Source organism: Heliangelus exortis, chromosome 30 (assembly GCF_036169615.1).
Source record: "Heliangelus exortis chromosome 30, bHelExo1.hap1, whole genome shotgun sequence".
Lineage (NCBI taxonomy): Eukaryota > Metazoa > Chordata > Aves > Apodiformes > Trochilidae > Heliangelus > Heliangelus exortis.
Genome location: NC_092451.1, coordinates 3,632,104 through 3,654,401, shown reverse-complemented (window position 1 = coordinate 3,654,401; position 22,298 = coordinate 3,632,104). Strand labels below are relative to the sequence as shown.

Below are 22,298 nucleotides of genomic sequence, written 5' to 3'. Positions count from 1 at the left end.
TCCAGCACATCCTCCCAGAAGGACAACACATGAATTCCTAATTTCATCTTCAGGAGCTCTGAGATTCTTCATCAACGCCCTGATTGGAGCAGGCAATTATTTTTGCAGCTGATTTGCATGCCAGCCTCCCACTGCTAATTAAAACACCTCAGATTTCCCTCTTTTCCTGAGAAAATCCCACTGATACTGGACGGATGATCTATTCCCCCAGTGCAAGGAGCACCAGGCAGGGTTCAGAGGCAACGATGCTCTGAACCCCTGAGGAGGTTTTGCTACCAGGATCATGCTCAGAAAATCCTTTTTAGCAACATTTACAGCATCTCTGGCCACAGCCATCAGGGATATTTGCACTTTTTTTATTTTTCCCCCTGCCTTGACCCAGCTCTTGGCATTTTGTCCACAGCATGTGTTGGATTGATTGCAACAAGGTGGATGCTTGGAGTAAACAAGAGCACTTAGCTTGGGCTCAGCAGGAAAAGCACTGCCTGGTGGGGGGGGAAAGTCTTGATTTTCAGCTCTGAAAATCAGCACAGGGGACTCCAATGGCTCTGAAAATGAACTCCCTCCTCTCCCCATCTCCCTCCCACCCAACTCACAGAATATTGGGAATGCAGCTGCTCCCGAGACTGCTTTGAATTCCCATGCACAAGGGGGGGGGAGCTGTATCCAAGGACCTCTCAAAGCCCCATTTTCAACCAGAGACCCCAAAATCCTGAAGCAGCTGTGTCCTCTTGGCCAGGAGCAGAGGGGACAGCAGCTCCCTTGGGTCCCTGCTGAGATGCAGCCCAAGATGCTGCCAGCACTTTGCAAAATTATCCTCCAAAACCCTTTGATATCACACATGAGGCTGGAAAAAAACAACCAACCCAGGAATCCAAGCAGGAATCCAGCATTTCTAACATCTCCATGGTGTGATAAAAATGCAATTAATAGCCCAGTGCTTTGGTATTTATTCTAGGTTAAACCTACTAAAGTGTAGCCTGGTTTTCATTCCTTTAGCAACTTGGGCTGCTTTGCACCACAGGAGCTGAGAAGAAATCCTAGAGAGCAGAAAGATGCAGAGATAACCAGCTGGAAGAGGGATTTTTTTTTTTTTTTTTGCTGAATTATGGTGTGAAATCAAGGCATTTTGGGTGCCTTGGCTGCCTTACCCTCCTGATGCAGCAGGTATAGGGTACCCCACAGGCCAGGGGCCCGGTGCTGTTGCAGGAGTGGTACTGGTTCACCCTCCAGTCCTGGTACTCATCACCACCACAGCAGGAAAACTGGAAAAATAAAAGGAGAAGAGCTGAAAAAAACCTAAAAAAAAAAAACAACCAAACCAAAAACCCAAAAAAACCCAAACCTCAAAAAACCTAAAAAAAAAAAAAAAGAAAAAAAAGCCTCAACCCCAACCGTGCATCTCCCCTCCAACCCAGTGCTTGCACTGAGAGCCCTGATTCTTTGCTGCTTTCCAGGGCACTAAATACAAAATTAAAGACACTTTTAAAAAAGAAAAGTGGGTGTTTAACCTCGTTTAGCCCCATTCCAGAGGCTGTTACAGGAAAGGAGACAGAGGTACTGGAGACATCCTTGCTTTCATGAGCAAGCTCAGGCTCATTCATGTTTCCCTGATTTAATTAGAGGTGCCCAAGCCAGGCTGCTCCCAGGGCACCCAGAGATGGCTCTTTCAGGCCCCTGAATGAATGGAATTCTTGGGTTTTGAAGGCAGCTCAGCTGCCTGGTGCCACTCCACAAAATGCTAATAATGCTCCTCAGCCTAACAGGGATTTCTCTTCCCGTCAAGTTAAATTAGAGATCAAATGCTACAGCTACAAAGGGGGAGAAAAAAAAAAAAAAAAAAACCAAAAAAAAAAGCAGCTTCTTTCTTCTGTTCACACAATGAGGAGAAGAAGAAAAAAAAAAATGTAATGAAAGTAATTTTCTGTTCTCCACAGAATAAAAATGGGTTGATTATCCAGAGTCATCCCTTCTCTTGGTAAACAAGCTTGAAGCTTGTGCATTTCCCCCCTCCCTGAAAGAACAGCCTGAAGTGGGCAGGAGAGGTGTGTGTGTGCTTGATGAGAAAAAAAACCAAAAACCCAGGGTTTTGCCACCCCTTGAAGCACCACACTTGTCATGGAGCAGTTTTTGGGAGAGCTTTAACCCCCAGAGCATCTGCTCCCCCCCTCCCGATGGATCAGTGGCCTTGGAATAGGAAAAACCAGCAGGTCTTGGGGTCCTCCTGCCTCCTCCCATCCCAGGAGGAGCAGGTAAGCCAGGAGCAGCCAGCCCACAGCTTCCCAACTATTTTCTACCTTCCTGCCTTTAATTCTTGAGTTGCTTTTAATCCTCCCCACAGCACTGAGTGAGATCTGCTTGCAAATGCTGTCTGGGAAGAGGGGGAGAAAAACACCTACAGGCTGCTGCTACCCCCACGCTGCCAAGTCTTGTCCACTTGCTCTTGTAAGTGTACAAAAATTGGTGTAAATTGGTACAAAATCCTCACAGTGAGGTTCAGCAGCTCCAGGGAGCCTCACGGGGCTGTGCTCTTCTCTCCAGAGAGAGTCTGAGCCTGAGCTGCTCTTGGCCCTGCACTGGTTTCTTGTAAGCTGAGATGAACTTTGGAGGGGATTTGGCTTCCAGGTAGGCTGCTGCAGCTCAGAGAATCCTAAGAGGCAGGAAAAACCACGGGAAGAGCCCTGCAGGTGGCAGCTGGGGAGCTCTCTGGGTTGGGGACACCCAGGAGATGTCAGCTCTTTATGTCCAAAACCATCCCCCTGGAAGCACCCTGCTCCACCCAGCCTCTCATCTGCCCCAGGAAAAAAGGAGAAAGGTTGCAAGTGCAACCCCCTCATCCCTCCAGAGCTTTCCTTGAGTCTGAGCAAGAACCCCAACCCTGGCAGCTCTTTGAAATTCAGATTCTGTGCTCAGCCAACTCCTTCCTTCCTCCTGGAGCATTAAAAAAAGATAAAGTGAGGACGGGCAGAGAGCTGCAGTGAATAACTTCAGGCAAACCTGGCCTTTTGAGTCAGCCAGGTCTGCAGCCTTGAGTCTTAGGACTGAAGTATAAATGATAAAAACACCAAAGTGCTATTTTCTTCAGGGCAATTTCTCCTTGCTCCCAGGCAGCCAGACTGAGTAGGTGTCAACAAGTATTACTTGCACCATCATTCTGGTAATGTGAAATATTCCATTCTGGACCATAATTACTTGTTATTTTTACTGTATGATACGGGTCTAAGGGTGGGAAGGCAGCTGGCTCCAGTTTAAAGCATCACTTGAGAGAGGGTTTAAGCAAAATTCAAATTCTAAGGAGTGTAGAGTGTTTTTCCCTGAGCTAAATAAGCTGTGTGCCAGCTAACCTCTGCAGAGACAAGGTCTGTACCAGGGAAAAAGGAAAGAAGAACCACTGAATTATGGTAACAGGCTGCTCTGAGCTTGTGTTTTACCAAAAAAGCAGGTTTGGGTGCAATAATTCCAGACTGACTGCAAGTTTGCATCTTCCCAAAGCCAACTGGGCTGCTCAGATCCTGTAAAACTTTTAAAAAAAAACTTTTAAAAAACCCCCTTCTTTTAAAAGCAAAATTTCCTCTGCTTTGCTCCTTCCCCTTGCTTCCTCCTCCCCTCGGGATGCAACAACTCTGCATTTCAGGTGTTGGCTTTGCTGCTGTTCCTGCTTTGGAAGTGGCACAAAAACTCCCCAGCAAGGAGCTGCACATCCTTGCAAAGCTCCTTCTCTCCTATGGGATCAGAGGGGCAGCAACACTGGAAGGGGCCACAGCTTCATTTAGTGCAGCAGGAGGTTTTGAGATGGACATCTCCCCCTGGAAAAAAGTTGAGTGAAGAAGTAAGTAGAAAAAAAAATGTTGTAAAAATGGGGCAAGGTTGTAAGGGCTGCTCCTCACTCGTCTGGAGATCCAGAAGCCTCCTGAGCTGCCTGGAGGTTTCTGGTCCTTGGCTCATTGAAAGCTCCAACGTGAATTTCCACTGCAGCAGCCTCTGTTTGGCACCTGAATTCTGGAGAGGTTGGAGTAACAGATGAAAAAGACTCCACCTTTCTCAGAACCAGTCGTTCTGAGACTCTTCAGAGAGTCCTGAGCCCGCTCAATGCGCTCGGCAACGACTCCACCAGGCAAAAGGGCACCAGGAGCCTTCAGTCCCAGCTACATCAAAGGCAAAGGAACTTCCCAGCCTCCTTTTCTTCAAAGCAGGAGATAAGATTCATGCATTTATGATGCTCTAACCCATAATGAAAGGAGAGGAATCAGGCTGATGGGGGAACACTCAAAGTTCACCTCCAGGTAGTTTTGCCATCTCCAAAGCCCACCCTGGGGAGGTGACATCCCTGCAAATTCCCTGCTAAATTGCAAGTTTGGGTGTTGGTTTTTTTTTTTTCCCCTTTATTTTCATTCACCAGCCAAGTGCTTCCTTTCCACAGCAACACAAATAAAGAATAAAGCAAATATCCTGACTCCAGTCACCAGCAAACTGACAGCCCCCAAATTCCCAGGAAGAGCTTCTTGGTGCCATTTGGTTTTCCAGCACCAGCAAGAACCAACCAAGCTTCTCTGGACCAGTCACACACATGGATAATAGCTCCAAAACCTGACTTTTTGGGGCTTTTTCATGTTGTGGTGGGGGCTACACCTGCTGAAGCATTGCTACTTTTTTGGAGAGGCAGAGAAAGCCACCAAGCCAGGGCTCCCCAGCAGGAATTGGGAAGGCATTTTAATTTAATACTTAATTGAATATTTAGCACCTCAAATGTGGTCCATAAAACCCAAGGCAAGAGCAGCAGCATCTCCAAAGTTTGGGTTGAAAGAAGAGATTTATGGGATGGTTTTATAGATCTGCAGCTTGGCTCGAGGAGAAGGGATGGGTCCTGCCAAGCCACTGGGTTGGACTGGGCAGAGCTCTCCCCAGCCCGTGGAGCTCAGATCTCCTTCCATCTGGCATGAAAACACCTGATCTGCTCTATTTTTGGTGAGTCAAGGGCTTGGCCAGCTCCTGGTGCCACCTCAAATAAAGCAAGACCCCTAAGGTTGCCTGGCTAAGGGTTGCTCCAGCCCTGAAGCAGTTTTAGCAAGTGTTATTTTATTTCTCCATCTCTGTGCAGGCTGGGGGAGCCACAGATCAGGCATTTATTCCCCATCAGGATTGGGAAATAGAAATATTTTGCTCTGGAACACCAGCAGGAGGAGAACTCACTGAGAACACCACTGGGGTGGGGTTGTTGGGCAGCAGAATGCAAAATTGTGCAAAAAGAGGGGTGCAAGCCAAGTAGGATCAAGATACACAAGGTAAGTCAAGCAAGGCATCAGAGGATGGGAATAAACCTCAAAAAATCCTGGAAAAAAGATCACTTCAGCTTCAGTGAGGCCCCAAGTTCATCCCTCCTTGGAAAACTTCACAACCAGACCTCCCCAGTGCCACCTCCCCCCCCGAACCCCAAACCTTTTCTTGTACAAAATCCAAAATGTTTTTGAAGTCAAGGTCATCATAATAGTGTCTGATGCCCTCCTGGACACTGGAGTGGAAAACTGCATTCATCTGAGGAGAGAAAAAACCAAACAACCAGAGAAACAAAACCTCAGAGCTCACAGGTGGAAGACACCAGGAAAATATTGCAGAATAATGAAGAGTTTTGCAGAGTAAGCTGTTACCAGAGCAAAAACTGAACCCCCATGCTGGTACAAACCTGCTTCTTGGGGCAAAAAGTCAGCATTTTGGAGCTCTTGGGGTTCACAGCATCCCCTAACACCTCTCTTTTTGATCAATTGAATTCTGAAGGTGACTTCTTGGAAAGGTCCCTGGAGTTCTCCAACCCCATTGACCAACAGGATTTTAACCACTTGCAGGGGGGGTTCTGCTGCATTAGGAGGGGTTGGAGGAGATGAAATGAGCTGTGATGGCCAAGCCTGCCAGCAGCCCTGTGATTTATCCCTGATTTGAGGGAGCAGAAACCTCAGCAGAGCCTTAAATTGGTCCCAATCCCCCCAGAGCAGCCTTGGATTCAATCCTGCCCTGGAAGATGCTGGGGCTCTCCCTGCTGCTCCTTCAGCTGAACCTCTGAGGATGCTTTGGCACATCAGGCACTTTAAATTAAATAACTGAATGGGCAAATGTCTTTCCCAGATAACCTGGGAAGCTTCTTCATGAGCTGGGAGGCTCCAAGTGTCCTCCTCCAAGCCAGGTTTGACTCCTGGCAAACCACGAAGCAGAAATATTAATGAAGAAAACGAAGAAAAAGGCACTTTGCTCTGAGTTAGAGGCAAGGGGGGAAGGAAAGGGGAGGGGGAAAGCAAACATTGCTTTTCATCATTCCCTCTGACATGAAAATTAGAGGGTGGGTAAAGCAGGAACGTGGGGAAGAACGTGAAGACAGAGAACTGAAGGCAGAGCAGAGCAGCAAACAAAGCCTGCCAAGAGACAGGGCCCAGGCATGGGGAGGTGAAAGAACAGAGGGGAAATTGCCCATGTGGAAGTTTATTAAAATATTCATTCCTGGTGTGCCCATCCCTAAGGCCAAGCCCTGAGATTTAGCCTTTTTCTGCTTGTTTTCCCCCAAATAACCTCACCCTGCTGGCCCTCCAAGGAGATGCCAGCCTGGAGGCAGCCTCTGAAATTAAAGCTTGATTTTAAGAGGGGAGATAAATGTGAAATCATGAAGTTGTGGTTGGGAGACTTCTCCTCTCCCTTCAAAGATCCCACCCCCTTTCTCTCTGATCATTCCCTGGGGGCAGAGCCCATTTCAATGCTCAGGAGTTTCCATGCCCCTGAATTCCTTCCCCTCCCTGCTCATTTCATACAAAATCCAATTACATATCTTTTTAACAAGTTTAATAAAAGAACCATCCTTCCAAACGCAGATTTTGTGCCTCCCAACAATTCTGGGTCAAGTGGATTCATTGCTGGTCAGAGCTCTCTTTTCCCTCTCATTGTTTGATTTTTAATTATGTTTGGATTATTGCCCATTAAATTTAAATTAAGGGACAATTTAGGGACAATTTAGGCCCTCGTGGTCCAGCCAGGACTTTAATCACAAGGCTCCTGGTTCTGCAGGATGGTGCTGAGCATCATCCAAGGAGGCTCAGAGGTGGAGAGAAGCTGAGGATTTCACCAAAATGCTGGGATCCCACCCAAAACGTGGGATTTTCCACAGCTGGGAGAGACACAAGCAAGCTGATTGCCTTTGGGGCAGCTCATCTCCCCACCAGGGCACTGTGGGGTTGGGGGGATCAGAGAGCTCTAGAAAGCTGCTGGATGAGGTTGGCTGCAGCATCCCAAAGGCAGCCGTGTCCCCCAGTGCCTCCCTTCAGCCCTGGGGCTCACCAACCCCATAACCCCAAACCCCAACTTGCCTTTAGGACTCACCAACCCCATAACCCCAAGCCCCAACTTGCCTTTAGGACTCACAACCCCATAATTCTGAAGCCCAAGCTATTTTGGGGGCTCAACAAACCCATAAATCTGAACCCTGACCTCTCTTTGAGGCTCAATACCCCATAACTCCAAACTCCAACTTGCCTTTGGGGCTCACCAACCCCATAACCCCAAACCCCAACTTGCCTTTAGGACTCACCAACCCCATAACCCCAAGCCCCAACTTGCCTTTAGGACTCACAACCCCATAATTCTGAAGCCCAACCTGTTTTAGGGGCTCAACAAGCCCATAGATCTGAACCCTGACCTCTCTTTGAGGCTCAATACCCCATAACTCCAAACCCCAACCTACCTTTGGGGCTCACCAACCCCATAACTCCAAACCCCAACCTATCTTTGGGGCTCACCAACCCCCTAATCCCAAACCCCAACCTACCTTTGGGGCTCACCAACCCCCTAATCCCTAATCCCAAACCCCAACCTGTCTTTGGGGCTCACCAACCCCATAACTCCCAACTAGGATTTTCTGGAAAGCACCAAGCAAGGCAGCACTTAATGTAAAAAAGGTGAGGAGCTTCATAAGTCCTTAAGACAAACGAAAAACCCTCAAAAAAACAGGTTTTTGGCTGAGTCTGCACAGGGAGCTGGGATGGGGTCTGGATGGTGCTGGAGCAGCCCCAAAAGAGCAGAAGCAACAAACCCCTCCGTTTGCAGGACAAGAAGTAAGAAATATTGGAGGATTTTCCCACCCTGCTGACACCTGAAGGCCTCATGATTGCACCTACCTTCTTTTCAAAGATGATTTCGATCAAGAGCAGCAGCAGCTCCAGGAGGAAAATCCCCAGGAGGACCCAGAAGAACTGAAAAGGGAAAGGGAAGGATCAGCCACAACGGGGGAGACCTGGAAACCAAGAGCTTGGAAATCACATCATTCCATTCCAAGCTCCCTGAGGGGCTGGAAAACTCCTCCAAAGATCTCAGTCCTACCAGGGAAAGCAGTTTGGTCCCTTGGAGAGAGGGTGGCAGGAAAAGAAAGGGAAAAAGGGAAGGGGAAAAAGGGAAGGGGAAAAAGGGAAGGGGAAAAAGGGAAGGGGAAAAAGGGAAGGGGAAAAAGGGAAGGGGAAAAAGGGAAGGGGAAAAAGGGAAGGGGAAAAAGGGAAAGGGGAAAAAGGGAAAGGGAAAAAAGGGAAGGGAAAAAAGGAAAGGGAAAAAAGGGAAGGGAAAAAAGGGAAGGGAAAAAAGGGAAGGGAAAAAAGGAAAGGAAAGGGAAAAAAGGAAAGGAAAGGGAAAAAAGGAAAGGAAAGGGAAAAAAGGAAAGGGAAAAAAGGAAAGGGAAAAAAGGAAAGGGAAAAAAGGAAAGGGAAAAAAGGAAAGGGAAAAAAGGAAAGGGAAAAAAGGAAAGGAAAAAAAGGAAAGGAAAAAAAGGAAAGGAAAAAAAGGAAAGGAAAAAAAGGAAAGGAAAAAAAGGAAAGGAAAAAAAGGAAGGAACCTGCTCAGATTCCCCAAATCCCCCCCTGAAAATGAGGTTTTTATGACCATCCCCTCCCCCCTCCTTGCATCCAGCTCCATGAGCTCCTTCCAAATCAAATTTCTTTCTGACATGGAGGGGCCAAGCAACCCAATTTCCCCTCTTTGCAAAGATCTCTCTGCCTCTTGCTTCCCCCCCCACCAGTCAGGATCAATAATTCCACAGCTCAATCCTTTCACGAGCACCAAGCAGTTCCCTGGCAGCTTTTAATGCAGAATAAACCACTGGATTGTCACTCATCTCATCTTGGACTCTGCAAAAACCTCTCCTTGGCCTTCCAGGGACTCCCCAGCATCCCTTCTGCCTCTGGGAGATGCAGGGGAACCCCCAGCAGTTCTCTTTGGGGAGTAAAAATGAGAGATCTTTAATCTATGAAAAATTCATTGGAGAAGGTGACTGCAAAGCTGTCTGTAAATAATCCATGCTGGGAGGATTTGGGGAAGGATTTTCTCACATCAGCCTTTCCCTGGCCTTTCCAGAAACCTCAATAATTCACTGGAAGGCAGGACTGGGATTAATGCACTGGTTAATTTAATGATTAATCTAAAAAAAAAAAAACCAAACAAAAGGGGTGAGCACCAAGGAAAGAAATGCAACATGCTGAGAGTTTTCTGGCAAGGCTCAAGAAGAAAAAAACCTGGCTTTTGTTGTCAGCAAAACCTTCCCAACCTGCTCCTGGGATGCAATAAATTCCACGTGCAAGTGCCAATAATTAAGGTAGCAAAAGATTCATTAATTCCCCCAGGGCTCCAGCCCCCTCCTCTCCCTCTGAGCCAAACAAATCCCTGTGTAAAGCACAACAGGGGGGATGAAAAATCCCCATCCAAGAAGTGAGCAATTTTACCAGAGGAGAACAGCCCCAATTTCTTGCACAAAGCTCCTCCAGCCACCCCGGGCTTTCCTATTTTGTCTCAAGCAAATGAAATAATAATCACTAAAAAGAGTTAAAACCCCAGAGATTTAAAGGAGAACAAATTAAGACACGGAGAGCTGGTAAAAAAAGGCTGGAGGGGCCCTGTGAAGCTTTTTCCTGTCAGAACAAGGAGGGGGTTTTTATTTCTTAAGTTTTCCAAAGTGTGGAAAAGTTCCCAAGTTTTCCACTGCTGCCCAGGTGTGGAACATTCTGGGCTTTGGTGGAGATGAGAAGCACCTGGTGCCCAAAACCTGCACCTTCTCCAACCAAAACCTGCAGCACCTTCTCAAAAGCTGCATTTTCCCCATAAGAAAACCCCCACAGCAGTGCTAGAAGCAAAAATTATTTTGGTTTTTTTTGTTTCGTGGGGTTTTTTTCCTTTTTTTTCCTTTTTTTTTTTTTTTTTTCCTTTTTCTTTTTTTTCTTCTTTTTTTCCTCTTTTTTTTTTTTTTTTCCCTTCCTCTTTTTTTTCCCCAGGAAGGGAATCTCCACATTGCCCACAAATACCCCATTTTTTCCCCCCTGCATCCTAAACCACTTGGTTCACCCTTATTTATTTTTCACAGACAGAAAATCCCCCCTCCAGCCACCACCTGCAATCTTTCCAAGCCCAGACCACCCCAACCCCCCCTCAAAACCCCTGAGGTCAGCTCAGGAGATCCCACCCAGCATTTTGCTTCAGCTCAAAACCTTTTCCAAGCCCTCTGGCCTTGGCAACTTTTCAATTTACTGCAAATATTCAAGGGTTGAGGTTTTTTTAGCTGGCCTGGAGGCAATGGATGAGCTGGACACTCTGTCCAAATCCTCTGCTCTTTTTTCCAACACCACAAAACCCCCAAGCCAAACATCCAAGTGATTTAAGAGCAAGCAAAGCACCCCCAAAACATGAATTATTTCACCCAATTCTTCCAAATGTAGAAGAAAAGCAAGGTTTGGGTGCTACTTCTTGGTATTTTCACCTCCTCTGGCTTCCAGCTAACTTTGAGGGGATGCTCTGGGGTGATAAATCAGTGCTGGTGGTGGGGCAGAGGGATGCTCTCTGTTGGGCCAGAAATTTGCTCTGTATTTTTTCCCCCTTTTTGCCACCCAATCAGGAAAAAAAAAACCAACAAAAAACCCAGCTGCTTGTACTAGCTCAGCCCTCCAAGTGCTCCTTCACCCCTGTGGTATTCTGATTGCTTTTATTCAGGGTCCCCAAGCTGCAGATCACTGCAGGAGGTGATGCTCTTGGAGGGGGAATTTCTCTTCCCAGGAGAAGCTCAGTTCCCCACCCAGACAATAGCTCAGTGATTGCCAACCACTTCCCCACACTCCCCTTTTTCTCTTCACATCTGAAGCATCCCCCATTTCCCAGTTTAATCTCTCTCTATTTACAGGGGCAACCAGGGCTGGAGAGGTGGGGGGGGATGAAAAGAATTTTTCAAGCCCAGGGAAGTCACATCGTGGGGTCGACCTTGAGAGGAAAGCTACAAAAATAAATAGTATTTATTTTTATTCATAGTAGCAAAGCAACCCATTCCTCCAGAGGGTGCTGCTCAAGATTGGACATCCCACAGCAAAACCCCCATGAACCATGGCCAGGGCACTTAGAGATGCTCTTGAAGAGCACTTTTTGTCTCCTCTCAGTTTGCAACATTTCCTACAAGAAAGAGAAATCCTACATTATGGATTTTGCACCAAAGCCTCCTGTGTCTGTGCAACCACACAACACGTGCACGAGGAGCACCCTTACTGAGTTATCTGGAGCATTTCCAAAAAGCTCCCCTGCTGCCAAGCTCCTGCCCAAAATCCTGAATCTCTCCATGGAGCAAATGGGGGTTCAGCTCCCAGGAACCTCAGGAACAAAACACCAGACAAACATTAAATTGTCAAGGCTGGAAAAGACCCCTAAGATCCTCAAGACCAAACTCCAACCCAACGCCACTAAACCAGGTCCTGAAATTTCATTTACCTGCTCCTGGGAAGGAGATAATTAAGGTACTAATTACAGCTGGGCTGCCCTGCAGTGCCTGAAGGCAGATGAGGAGCTTTGAGCGGCCCCAAGCCCTCCCCACCCTGAAATCCAACCTATTTTTGACCTCTAAGACAAAGCTCTTCCTCCTGCCCTAGCCACAGGATACTTGTGTGCAATGCCTTGTCTGAGCATCCCTTTTTTTATTCCACGTGGCAGCCGTGAAGCTGCTTCTACCCCCGGGGAGAGAAATCCCCTCAAAACGGGCAGAATTCTCTCTTTGGCTCCACATTGCCCGATTGATTCAGTGACAACCCGTGAAATGCAGTTAATGAGCTTGGGCTTTTGTCACCCTGAGTTGCTCCAAGGATGAGATTTCCTACCCTCTGATGTGCCAATTTTCCCAGTGGAAGGGGCTGTGTGGAAGCAGAGCATTATCTGTGATTCCGGAGTATTAGCAAAGAAAGGAAAATATTATCAGAGATTTGAAGTACTTATCCCCCTGCTTTGGAATCTGCCTCAGCAGAGGGAGGACAGTGCCCGGAGAACTTGAAAAGCAGACAGACTGAAAAAGATTAAATATTTTCCCCAAGAACTTCAGCTTTGGCAGAGAAAAGGTTTCTGGGCTAAGAGGGGAAAGAAACTCTGAGGTTTCCTCTGATGGAGAGGAGCAAGAGGGTGGTGTCAGAGGTACAGCTGAGCCCAGGTAAATTCCCCCTGGTATTATGAGCATCCAAACAGAAGGAAAAAAGGTCAGGTGATAAGGAATATGTTAATCATTAATTTTTAAGCAAGTTATCAGGGCTATTCAGTTTCCTCTTCTCCTGTCACCAATAACTTGGGAGAAGAGACCGAGCTCTACCTCACCACAACCAGGAGAGCAGAAAGGTCTCCCCTGAGCCTCCTTTTTTTGGGCTGAACCATCCCAGGTCCCTCAGCTGCTCCTCCTTGTGCTCCAGACCCTTCCCTGCTCCTCCCTGGAGGTGATGCCCCAGAGCAAGGGCAGGCAAAGAACTGCAGGGAGGACGGATGCTCAACACCCCAACAGAGCCCCTGGGAAGCAGGTTTAGGAGCAAACAGCTTTGCTTTAGTGTCCTGGATCTTTTCCAGAGGTAATTTTTCCCTCTGCTAAGAGGCACCACTGCAAAAGCAAATGAAGCTGTTTCCTGTTGGCTCTGTCACAGCTGCAACAAACTGAGTGGTGGGGACTGGGATGGGAGCTCAGCCCCCCAAATAATTGCTGTGCTGCCTCAGGAGGAAGGCAGCAATCCTTCCCTGAGGTGCTGGGAGGCATCCAGCCACGGAGAACAAGGGAATTAGGGTGCCAGCTCTGTGGCTGAACCACATCCACCCCCTGACATCCCTCCCATGGCTTCGTGGTACCTGAGCAGCACTGAAATGCAGGAAGAAGCACACAGCAAACTCCTTGGCATCATCAGGACGTGGCAATTTTTCCACCCAGAGCATCCCCAGGGCTGCCTTACCACCTTCAGCAGGGTCCTGTTGTCCCTGAGGCTCCCAACCATCCCAACAAAGGAGACCCCAAACATGGTGAAGCCCAGCAGGAGGAGGAGGATGGCTGGAGCCAGGAAAATCCCTTCCAAGGTTTTGTGCTTCTGCCTCTCCACTTCAGCATAAATCCCCACACACAGGATCAGGAGGCCAAGGATCTGCAAGGGAAGGAGGGGATGGGGGTCAGATACCCACAGGGGAAATGCAAAAGCTCTGGGAAGGAGGCAGAAGATGTTCCAGACAGCCAAGGAAAACCGACCCAAATCTGGGAGGTTTCACACCCAATCCCAAAAAGCTTCCCTGTGCTGGAAGCTGCTCCTGCTCTGGCTGGGAAGAGGACAGGTTCCTAGCCCAAAAAGTTGGACCAGATGATTCCTGAGGTCCCTTCCAACCTGGCACTCCACGACCAGCTGTATGACCAGCTGGGTTTTGCCAGGTTTTTCCTCTCCTTGCTTGGATCTTTATGGTGGGGGTGGGGCCTCAGCAGGGCCCTTTCCTGGTTTTTTGATGGCCCCAGAGGTTGGGAGTCACTAACACCAGCAGCCACCCTGCTCAGCACCACCAGGAACTTCAGAAATAAAATGTCAGACATTTTATTTATAAATCATTAAGGCTGGAAAAGTCCCCTAAGATCACCAAGACCAACCCAACCCCACCACCCCTACAAAAGATTTGTTTCACAGCACCAACCTGCACCCAAACCCAGCCCCAACACCCAGAACCAAAGCCAACTGCACCTTGAGAAGCTCCTTTGATCCCTGGGTGCAAAGAGCCCTAAAGAAAAGCCAGGGATGATTTCTGACAACTTCCCTCCCCCCTCTTCCCCTTCCACCAAACAGCTCTAATTGAGAGAGGAAGGCTGATGATGCTGGGACCAAGCAGAGCTCCAAGGATGGATGTTTGCATCCCTCCTCCCACCCCAAAGCACAGCAGGGAAGCCCCTGATTCTACAAACATGGACTCAAAACCCTACATCTCCAAACAGAAGAAAACCACATTTTTTTAATTTTTTTTTTCTCCTTTTCCATCACTTCCACCTTCCCTAAAGGCTTTGTTGCTCCTAAAGGCTTTGCTCAATTTCTTCCTGCTAATTCAGTTCTTAATTTTCATGCACAATCTTTGCTTTTTTGGAGGAGCTGGTTTTTTGTTTTGTTTTTTTTTTTCCCTTCTCAGCTCTGCCTGGCCTCTATTTCTGGTACATTTCTGTAGCTTGTTCCTGTCGATCAATCACTGCCTGCTTCCAGGCACCATCTCACTGAAACCTTTCTGGAAGCAAAATTTAGGCTGGTGGTATTTTACAGACACTTTCATTAGCTGCAACTAAACAGGCCCATTTCTGATAAGAGGCTTTTAATCACAGTTTCATCTTCAGGCTCTATTTTAAGTGCCAGGTTGGTGCTGGGGGGGGGGATTATGTTTGATTCCAGGTTGCTTTCTCCTGCCAGGAAATGCATTTGGATTTGAAGGCTGGGGAGGGGGGGGGGACACATCAATGCCCCCCACACGGCCCCTGCTAATCCCCACCTGCCAATTAGAACCACTTTCTCCTTTTTAATCAATCCACCTGTGATGAGAGGGAAGAGAAAGTGCAAGGATTCGAGGGTTGGGTGTCTGGGGAGCTGAGGTGCTCAGGATGGGGCTTCACCTGCTGGCAAGGGAAAAAAAAAAAAAACCAACCCAGGAGGGTTTTGCAAGAAGGACACTTGCGTTGCTTCCAAAGGGATTCTTCCAGGGTTGAAAAGTAGCTTTGAAAAATTGAAAGTATGTGGCATGCACGGTGGGGCTGGGCCTTCCTCCCAGCTTTGGCAGGGAGAACCCTGAGCAGTGCCATGAGCAACACCAACACCAACACCACCAACACCACCACCAACAACACCACCACCAACACCAACACCACCAACACCACCAACACCAACACCACCAACACCACCAACACCACCAACAACACCAACACCAACAACACCAACACCAACAACACCAACACCAACAACACCAACAACACCAACACCAACAACACCAACACCACCAACACCACCAACACCACCAACAACACCACCAACACCAACACCACCAACACCACCAACACCACCACCAACAACAACAACAACACCACCAACACCACCAACACCAACAACACCAACAACACCAACAACACCAACACCACCAACACCACCAACACCCCCAACACCAACACCCTCTGTCTGCAGAGGGCCACCCAAGGCTTATTTGCCAGGCAAATGTGATGGGGAAATGCAAAAATGATGGGGAAGAGCAAGGAGGATGGGGGAGAAGTGCTGCCCAGCACGGGGAGATGCTGCCAGCAGCCTGAGCCATGCTGGAATAGGTTGTTTTTTTTGTTGGGTTGTGGGGTTTTAGGATTGTTGGTTTTTTTTTCTTTTGTGGTTTAGGAAAACTAATTGGGACTAACAGCCCAATACTGAGCTGGTCCAGCTGAATTCCCTGGCTAACTCTTTAGGTCCAAGCTTAAATCTCCCCCAGCCCCTTGCAAAGGGATGAGAGCTGCAGGCTGGACCCCAGCCCAGCTCCCTAAAAGCATCCTCCAGTTAAAAAAAAAAAAAAAAAAAAAAAAAAAAAAGACAAGTTGCTTCTACTCAAAGCAGCTTAAAACACCAGAAAGCATCTTGCAAAGCAACAGACACCTCGAGGAAGTGACTGGCTCTGACTTGGCACAGCTCCCAGCACAGGCAGATTGCAGAGGATATAATGAGCTCTGGGGGGAGGCAGGGAGTGAGGCTGCTGCACACTGGGTACCAAAGAGGTCTGGGTGGAAAAGAGCTGGGGAGGCAGGCCAGCATTCCCTGAAAAGCATCATTCTGGGGAAAAAAACGGTGTATTTGGAGCAAAGTGGCCCCCTCAAAGTCTCTGCCAGGACCTATGTGATGCTGTAATAAAACTGCAAGAGGAATAACCACGTATTTCACACAAAACTTTGTCATCCCATCCCCATTCGGGTGGAGAGGAGCACCAAAAGCAGCAGGAAAAGTTTCCTTCTTTCCTGGCAAAAGCAGTTTCCATCCCTGGGCTTCTCAGGGTGAGGATTTGGTTTTGCCAAGCGAATCCCAAAGGATATTTTTTTTTGATTTCTGCCATCCCAACCCTTTTCTCCATCCTACACTCCAGGAGAGGGTCTGGTGCATCATGAAGTTTGCTGATAATTCCTCAGCACTTAGGTTTTCATTGCCTGGCAATCACCTTAGTGCAGTGCAAAGGCCAGGAGAGGCAGCAGCCAGAAATCACAAGTGCTCTGCAACTTGGGGGAGACAAAAAGCAGAGGAGAGGGTGATGAAACCTTCTCTGTACCATGAGGACCACCCCAGAAAAGCATCCCAAGGGGGGAATGGCAAGGGAGGGGCTGCAGATCTGATGGTGAGGGTGTCCCACATAATTCACCTTTCAGAAGCCCTTTGCTCCATGTTTGGTTTATGGGATCTCAGAATTGTCCAGAGTTGGAAAGGGCCTTAAATAGCATCCAGCTCCCACCAGCTCAGGGTGCTCAGAGCCTCATCCAGCCTGGCCTTAAAACCTCCCAGGGATGGATGGGGCTTCCACCACCTCTCTGGGCAACCTGTGCCAGGTTCTCACCACCCCCAAGGTGAATTTTTTTTCCTAGCATCTAACCTGAATTTACCCACCTCTAGTTTGAATCCATTTCCACTACCTGAGATCCTAACAAGTCCTTCAGCAGCTTTCTTGTAGGCTCCTTTAAGCTACTGGAAGGAAAAAAAAAAATACCAAGACCCTCTTGCTTATCCCACACTCCTTTACTGATTTTCCCACCTAGTAATAAACGCTTTCATTCCATGGAAAGGGTCTGACAGCACTAAATCCAGTTTTCTGCAGGCTGGGACAACCCTGTGCTAGAAAACCCTGATGCATCTCACCCCAAACCTCTCTGAGGCTTCGTGGTGAACCAGCTCAAGTCTTATTCCAGTGAATTTTTCGCTCAAGGGGGTTCCTTTGGCAAAGGTTTTGTGGCTGTGTGGTTCCTGCACAAGGATTTTCCATCAAGTGCATTTGGCCAGAGAGGGAGAGGCAGCCCCAGTCTGGGTAACAAAGCTCTGGAGGGTTGGGCAGCATCACTGAATGAGAGCAGCAGCAAGATGTGCAAATAAGGCCAGAAATAGGTCAGGCAGCTGCAAAGCTCCCAAGAGCCCTGTGATCTGTATGGGTTTGATGGCACAATGTCCCCACACAAGGACAGTCCCAGGGCTGAAGGCTGGGAGGGATTCCAAGGGGCTTTTTCACCACTATTTTCCAGTCACTGGGAACCTGAGTCTCTCGTTGAGGTCCCATCAGCACCCACTGAGCCCCCCAAAATGCCCCAGCAATTTACAAGCATCTGGCACGGGGATTGTGCTGATTTCATCTCATCACCCACCTGCACATCAGCTGCCAAGCTCAGCCCTCACCTGGGGTTGGATTACTTGGGAGACAAAAAAAAAAAACCAAACAACCCTCAACCCCTCTTCCCCAACCCTACAGCTGCCTCAAGACTTTTGGGGGAACCTCAAACCCAGCCAAACTCAGCTCTTCAGAGAAATCAAAACCACACTGACAGGTTTTCCCACAGCTTAGTTTTGCAAGTGAAAAAAAAAAAAAAAAAAATCACGTTATCCCCCAAGAAACTCAAACCCTGGCCACAAAGGGGTTAAGGAATTGCAGTGTTTTGGTTTCCCTGAGTGCAGTGGGAGGGTCCTGGCCACCCCACTGGGAGATATTTGAGTCTCCTCTCGCCTTGGGAGCCTTCCTACCCAGAAAACCAGTGAGATTTTCTACCGAAAAAACCTCTTTTTTAAATTCTTATCCATGACCTGGGGTCGGCACAAGAAATTCAGTGCAGCGAAACAAGGAGCTTCAGTGTCCCCAGCTAGCAAGGGGGGGGGGTGTGTGCCAACCCAACAAGCTCATTCACCAACAAATTTAAATAAACAGGGAAATAAAAAGCATTTTCAAACCGCTTGTGACCCCCCGTTCACCTTTCTCAGCCTCCCTGGGAGCTTGCACAGGTATTTTTGCAGTCACACCTCTGCAATCAAACACACCCAACCTAGGACGTGCCCAGCAGGCAGCCGGGCGTGGGGCAAAGAGGAGTTAATTGAGCCTCAGGAAGAAATAGCTGAAAATACGGAGTAGATCAAGGCAAGATGAACCCCAGGAAGGTGCTAACACCACATCGGCTCCTCTGCATTCACTGAGGATGCAGGGACCTTACAGAGCAGAGGAATTCCCTGCCCCTTCCCACCTCGCCCCCACTGGAGCCTAAAAAACTGCTTAAAAAGTCGATTTTTCCCTCTTCAAACAACCAGCTCGGCTGAAATACCCCTCAGTCGGTGTCTGCTTTTTGTGCCTTGTCCCTGCTGAACGCTACAGAGCCGGGATGGGGAGGGGGGATCCAGGGGCAAGGGGGGTGTGGGGTGGGCGGTGAAAAGACGGGATTGCTGCTTCCCCGAACTCCAAATGCCTGGAAAAAACCAACTCCCCGCCACCGGGGGTTTGCAAAAACAGCCCCAGGGAGCTGCTCTGAAATTCACCAATTCACTGAATTCCCCCGAGCTTTTTGCACCCGGGGGGCTTCGTGACAACACCGGCTCTGCCTGCAGGGACTGGGTGCCTGGGGAAGGGAAAGTTTTAAACACCGAAAACCCAAACCCAAAGGGGAGGCCGGAGGGAGGGGGGAGGCGTCAGGAAGGACAGAAAATCAAGGGGTGCACGTACCGAGAAGAGGGTGGCGTAGGTGGAGAGAGCAAACTTGATGCTGTAGTAGTAGAGGTGGGAACTGCGGCACCCCGAGGCTTCGGGCATCCTCCCTGCTCCAGCTGGAAAATCCTCCCCATGCAGCCCGGCTGAGCCTTGAACTTCAGCTCCTTGGGCTCCAACTTCCGCCGGGAGGGAACGGGAGCGGGAGAAGGAACGGGAGCGGGAACGGGAGCGGGAACGGGAGAAGGAACGGAAGAGGGAACGGGAGAAGGAACGGGAGCAGGAACAGGGGCAGGGGGAAGGCAGGAGCTGCCGGGTTAACCTTTTGCTGAGCTGGGTGCGGGGTTTGGCTGCGGAGAGAGGAGCAGCCGAGCTCTGCTCCAGTGGCTTTTCTCCAACAATTGGCCCAGAAATCGCTGGGCTGGGTGGGTCTCGGGCAAATGTTTAACAGGCAGGGTGGTGCGATTGGGGCTGCTGCCCTCACAGATCCTTTCTGAGCCTGCCCAGGAGCTCTCCTGCAGCACAAAGGGGGAAGTGGGAGCTCGGAATCCCAGACTGGGTTGGAAGGGAACTTAAAGCTCCCCCAGTCCCACCCCCTGCATGGGCAGGGACCCCTCCCACAGCCCAGGGGGCTCCAAGCCCCATCCAACACCTCCAGGGATGGGGCAGCCACAGCTTCTGGGGGCACCCAGGGGCTCAGCACCTTCAAATTAAAGAATTTCTCCCCCATGTCCACGTCTTTCCACTATGCACTTGCATCACTCCGATGGCAACCGGGCCTCTATTTTTATTTTTTTTTTCTGCCCCAGGAAGGCAGTGATTGAAGTGGAAAATGTTCATCTGTGGCCCTGCAAAGCGTGGCACAGCTGGCTTGCTAGGAGGGTGAGGAGAACAAAGTGAGCAGCAAGGGGCTGGGAGGAAAAATTGCTCCAAGGAGTTAAGATAATAAGCAAGCGATGCTGGAAGATGATGAGCAGGAATCCAACCAAAGCATTAATGTGCAATTTTCTGATTTGTAAACCACGCTGATTACAGGAGGAGGAGAGGGGCTCAGGGGGTGCCGGGCTCAGCATCAGGCTGGTGGTAAAAGGGAGGTGGAGAACAGGAGCTGCTGATTCCTGCTGCTCAGATGCACTCGAGCATCCCCCTGGGCCAGCATCAGTCTGCAGAGCATCACTTGTAACAGCCCAGGACAGAGCAGCCTGCCACAAACCTCTGCTTTATCCCCTTGGGAAGAGATTGATGCTCCTGGCTTCCAGAGTTCTGAGCCCTGTGATTTAATTAGAGAAGGCAGAGCAGCCTTGCCTTCCTCTGGGGATTTTGTGCCCAGAGCTTCTGCCTCCTTCCTTGCAGCTCCTGAAGGCCCCTACTCACTGGGGTCACTTTTTTCCCTCTCTATCCCTCTACTTTCTAACTCTGTCTTTTTTTAGGGTCCCTTGGTCTGCTGAGCTTCTGTGCTGAAGCTGCACGGGTGGACACAAACTCATAAAAATGCACCCAAAACAGTTGGGTGAAAAAAAACCACACCACAACCCACCCCCCCGGGCATGGTGGGACATCTGGCAGCTGCTGCTTCAGCAAAATATCACTAAAAATTGAGTTAGTACACACCAAAGGGTAGAGACTGCCCCAAGAAATCAGGTTTTAGCTGGCAGAGAATCACAAAAGGAAGATGAAGTTGTAGCTCACTCTTGGCAGCTTTGCCTTTCCCTGGCTTGTTTGGTTTTGTTTCAAAGGATTATATATTAGTTCATAAACTCAGGAAAAAAGGGAATTAGCTTCCATTTCCTAGGCAAGCTATGCTCCCTGCAACATTGGCTAAAACCCACTGGGAACCCCTAAAGACTTTCCAAAACACTGAGTCACCACAGTTGTCTCTGCTAAAAAGCCTCACTCATTAACCCCCAGCAAATAACAACCTCATTCCGTGGGTTTCCAACCCTAAAAATACCTAAAAACTAAAAAAAAACCCCAGTCCCTCTGGACATCAACCCTGTGGATCTGTGTGGGGTTTGGCCCACTTGGGAAACGTGGATGGATGGAACTGCTGCAATTTTTCTCCTCTGTGTATTGTGCACTAAGATTTAGTCTCTTCTGTGGATATTTAATCTTGTGCCATGAGCTATCTGGCTTAAAAATGTTAAATAATAAAGCCATGGAGTGGTAGAAATTATCCAGCAGCTTGGGGGAAAGAAAAAAAACCCAACATCCTTCCCCTTCCCTTCTCAAGAGGAGTCAGATGGGTTTAATTATCCCCCAATCACCAGGAGCAGATATTGTTCATTTTCCCCCTTCCCACGTGCATATTCTCCTCTTGAAAAACCTCAGACTTCTTGGAAATTCCCAAGCTCATTAGGGCTGCCCCAGAAGGGGGGGCCCAGCAATCAGCCAGCCCTCATTTCATCCCCAGCAAAGATTCCTGGGGGGATTTGCTCAGCCAAAAATCAGGGGGACAGGAGCAGCCGGGAGGATGGAGCTGAGGTCGGGCAGGGCTGAGTCCTTCTGCAGTTAAAGCCCAGCAGATATCAGAGAATCCTAAAACTGCAGGGCTGGAAGGGACCTTAAATATCACCCAGGCAGGGACACCTCCCACCAGCTCAGGGTGCTCAGAGCCTCATCCAGCCTGGCCTTAAAACCTCCCAGGGATGGATGGGGCTTCCACCACCTCTCTGGGCAACCTGTGCCAGGGTCTCACCACCCCCAAGGTGAATTTTTTTGTCCTAACATCCAACCTGGATTTCCCCACCTCTAGTTTGAATCCATTTCCCCTGGTCCTACCGCTGCCCAAGATCCTAAAAGATCCTAAAATGACCCCATCCTACTGCAACAGAGAAAACCCCAGGCTCTCAATGCACTCAAACCCCCTCAATTTTAGGGTGGTGCTTCCCAAGCTTGGTTTACAGCCCTAGTGCCAAACAAGAATCTCACCTGTTGCAGGAAAACCTGCAGTCACAGGGAGGAAATCAATTAAAGAAAAAAACAAACAAAAAAACCCAAACCCAATCCCATACAAAGGAAATAAAGGTTGCTGTGGCCAAGGCCAATGCAGCTTTGCTGCTCCAAAAGCTCAGGGTGGCACCGAGGGACCCAAACATCAATGCAATATCCTCCTCCTGTGCTTCCTCAGAAGCTGAAATTCAAGTGGAAACCAGAAAAAGATGATTGTGGCTGCCCAGAAATCCATCCCTAATGTCCTTCCTCCGATCGTTTCCTCCTCCCTTCAATCTGTACCAATCCCAGTGGCCTTTCCTGGGTTCAAAACCATGGAAATAATCCAGGTCTTTTCTATCTCTCCCCTTCAGGAGCTTTAT

General features: G+C 48.9%; 1 protein-coding gene across 2 annotated transcripts in view; it reads right to left on the bottom strand.

Moving 5' to 3' along the window:
- LOC139788808 (tetraspanin-15-like) overlaps positions 1 to 19,206 on the bottom strand; it is a 29,527-nt gene extending 10,321 nt beyond the window's left edge. The window contains exons 1-5 of one of the 2 annotated variants that reach the window (XM_071729035.1): positions 19,006 to 19,206; positions 13,242 to 13,427; positions 8,151 to 8,225; positions 5,437 to 5,532; positions 1,152 to 1,265 (exon numbers count right to left, since the gene is read on the bottom strand). In XM_071729035.1, coding sequence (XP_071585136.1) covers positions 1,152 to 1,265; positions 5,437 to 5,532; positions 8,151 to 8,225; positions 13,242 to 13,427; positions 19,006 to 19,092 — 558 coding nt within the window. In that variant the 5' untranslated portion in view covers positions 19,093 to 19,206. The remainder of the gene's footprint in view (positions 1 to 1,151; positions 1,266 to 5,436; positions 5,533 to 8,150; positions 8,226 to 13,241; positions 13,428 to 19,005) is intronic. The other variant, XM_071729036.1, reaches the window with a different exon arrangement.
- Between the last annotated feature and the right edge of the window lie 3,092 nt (positions 19,207 to 22,298).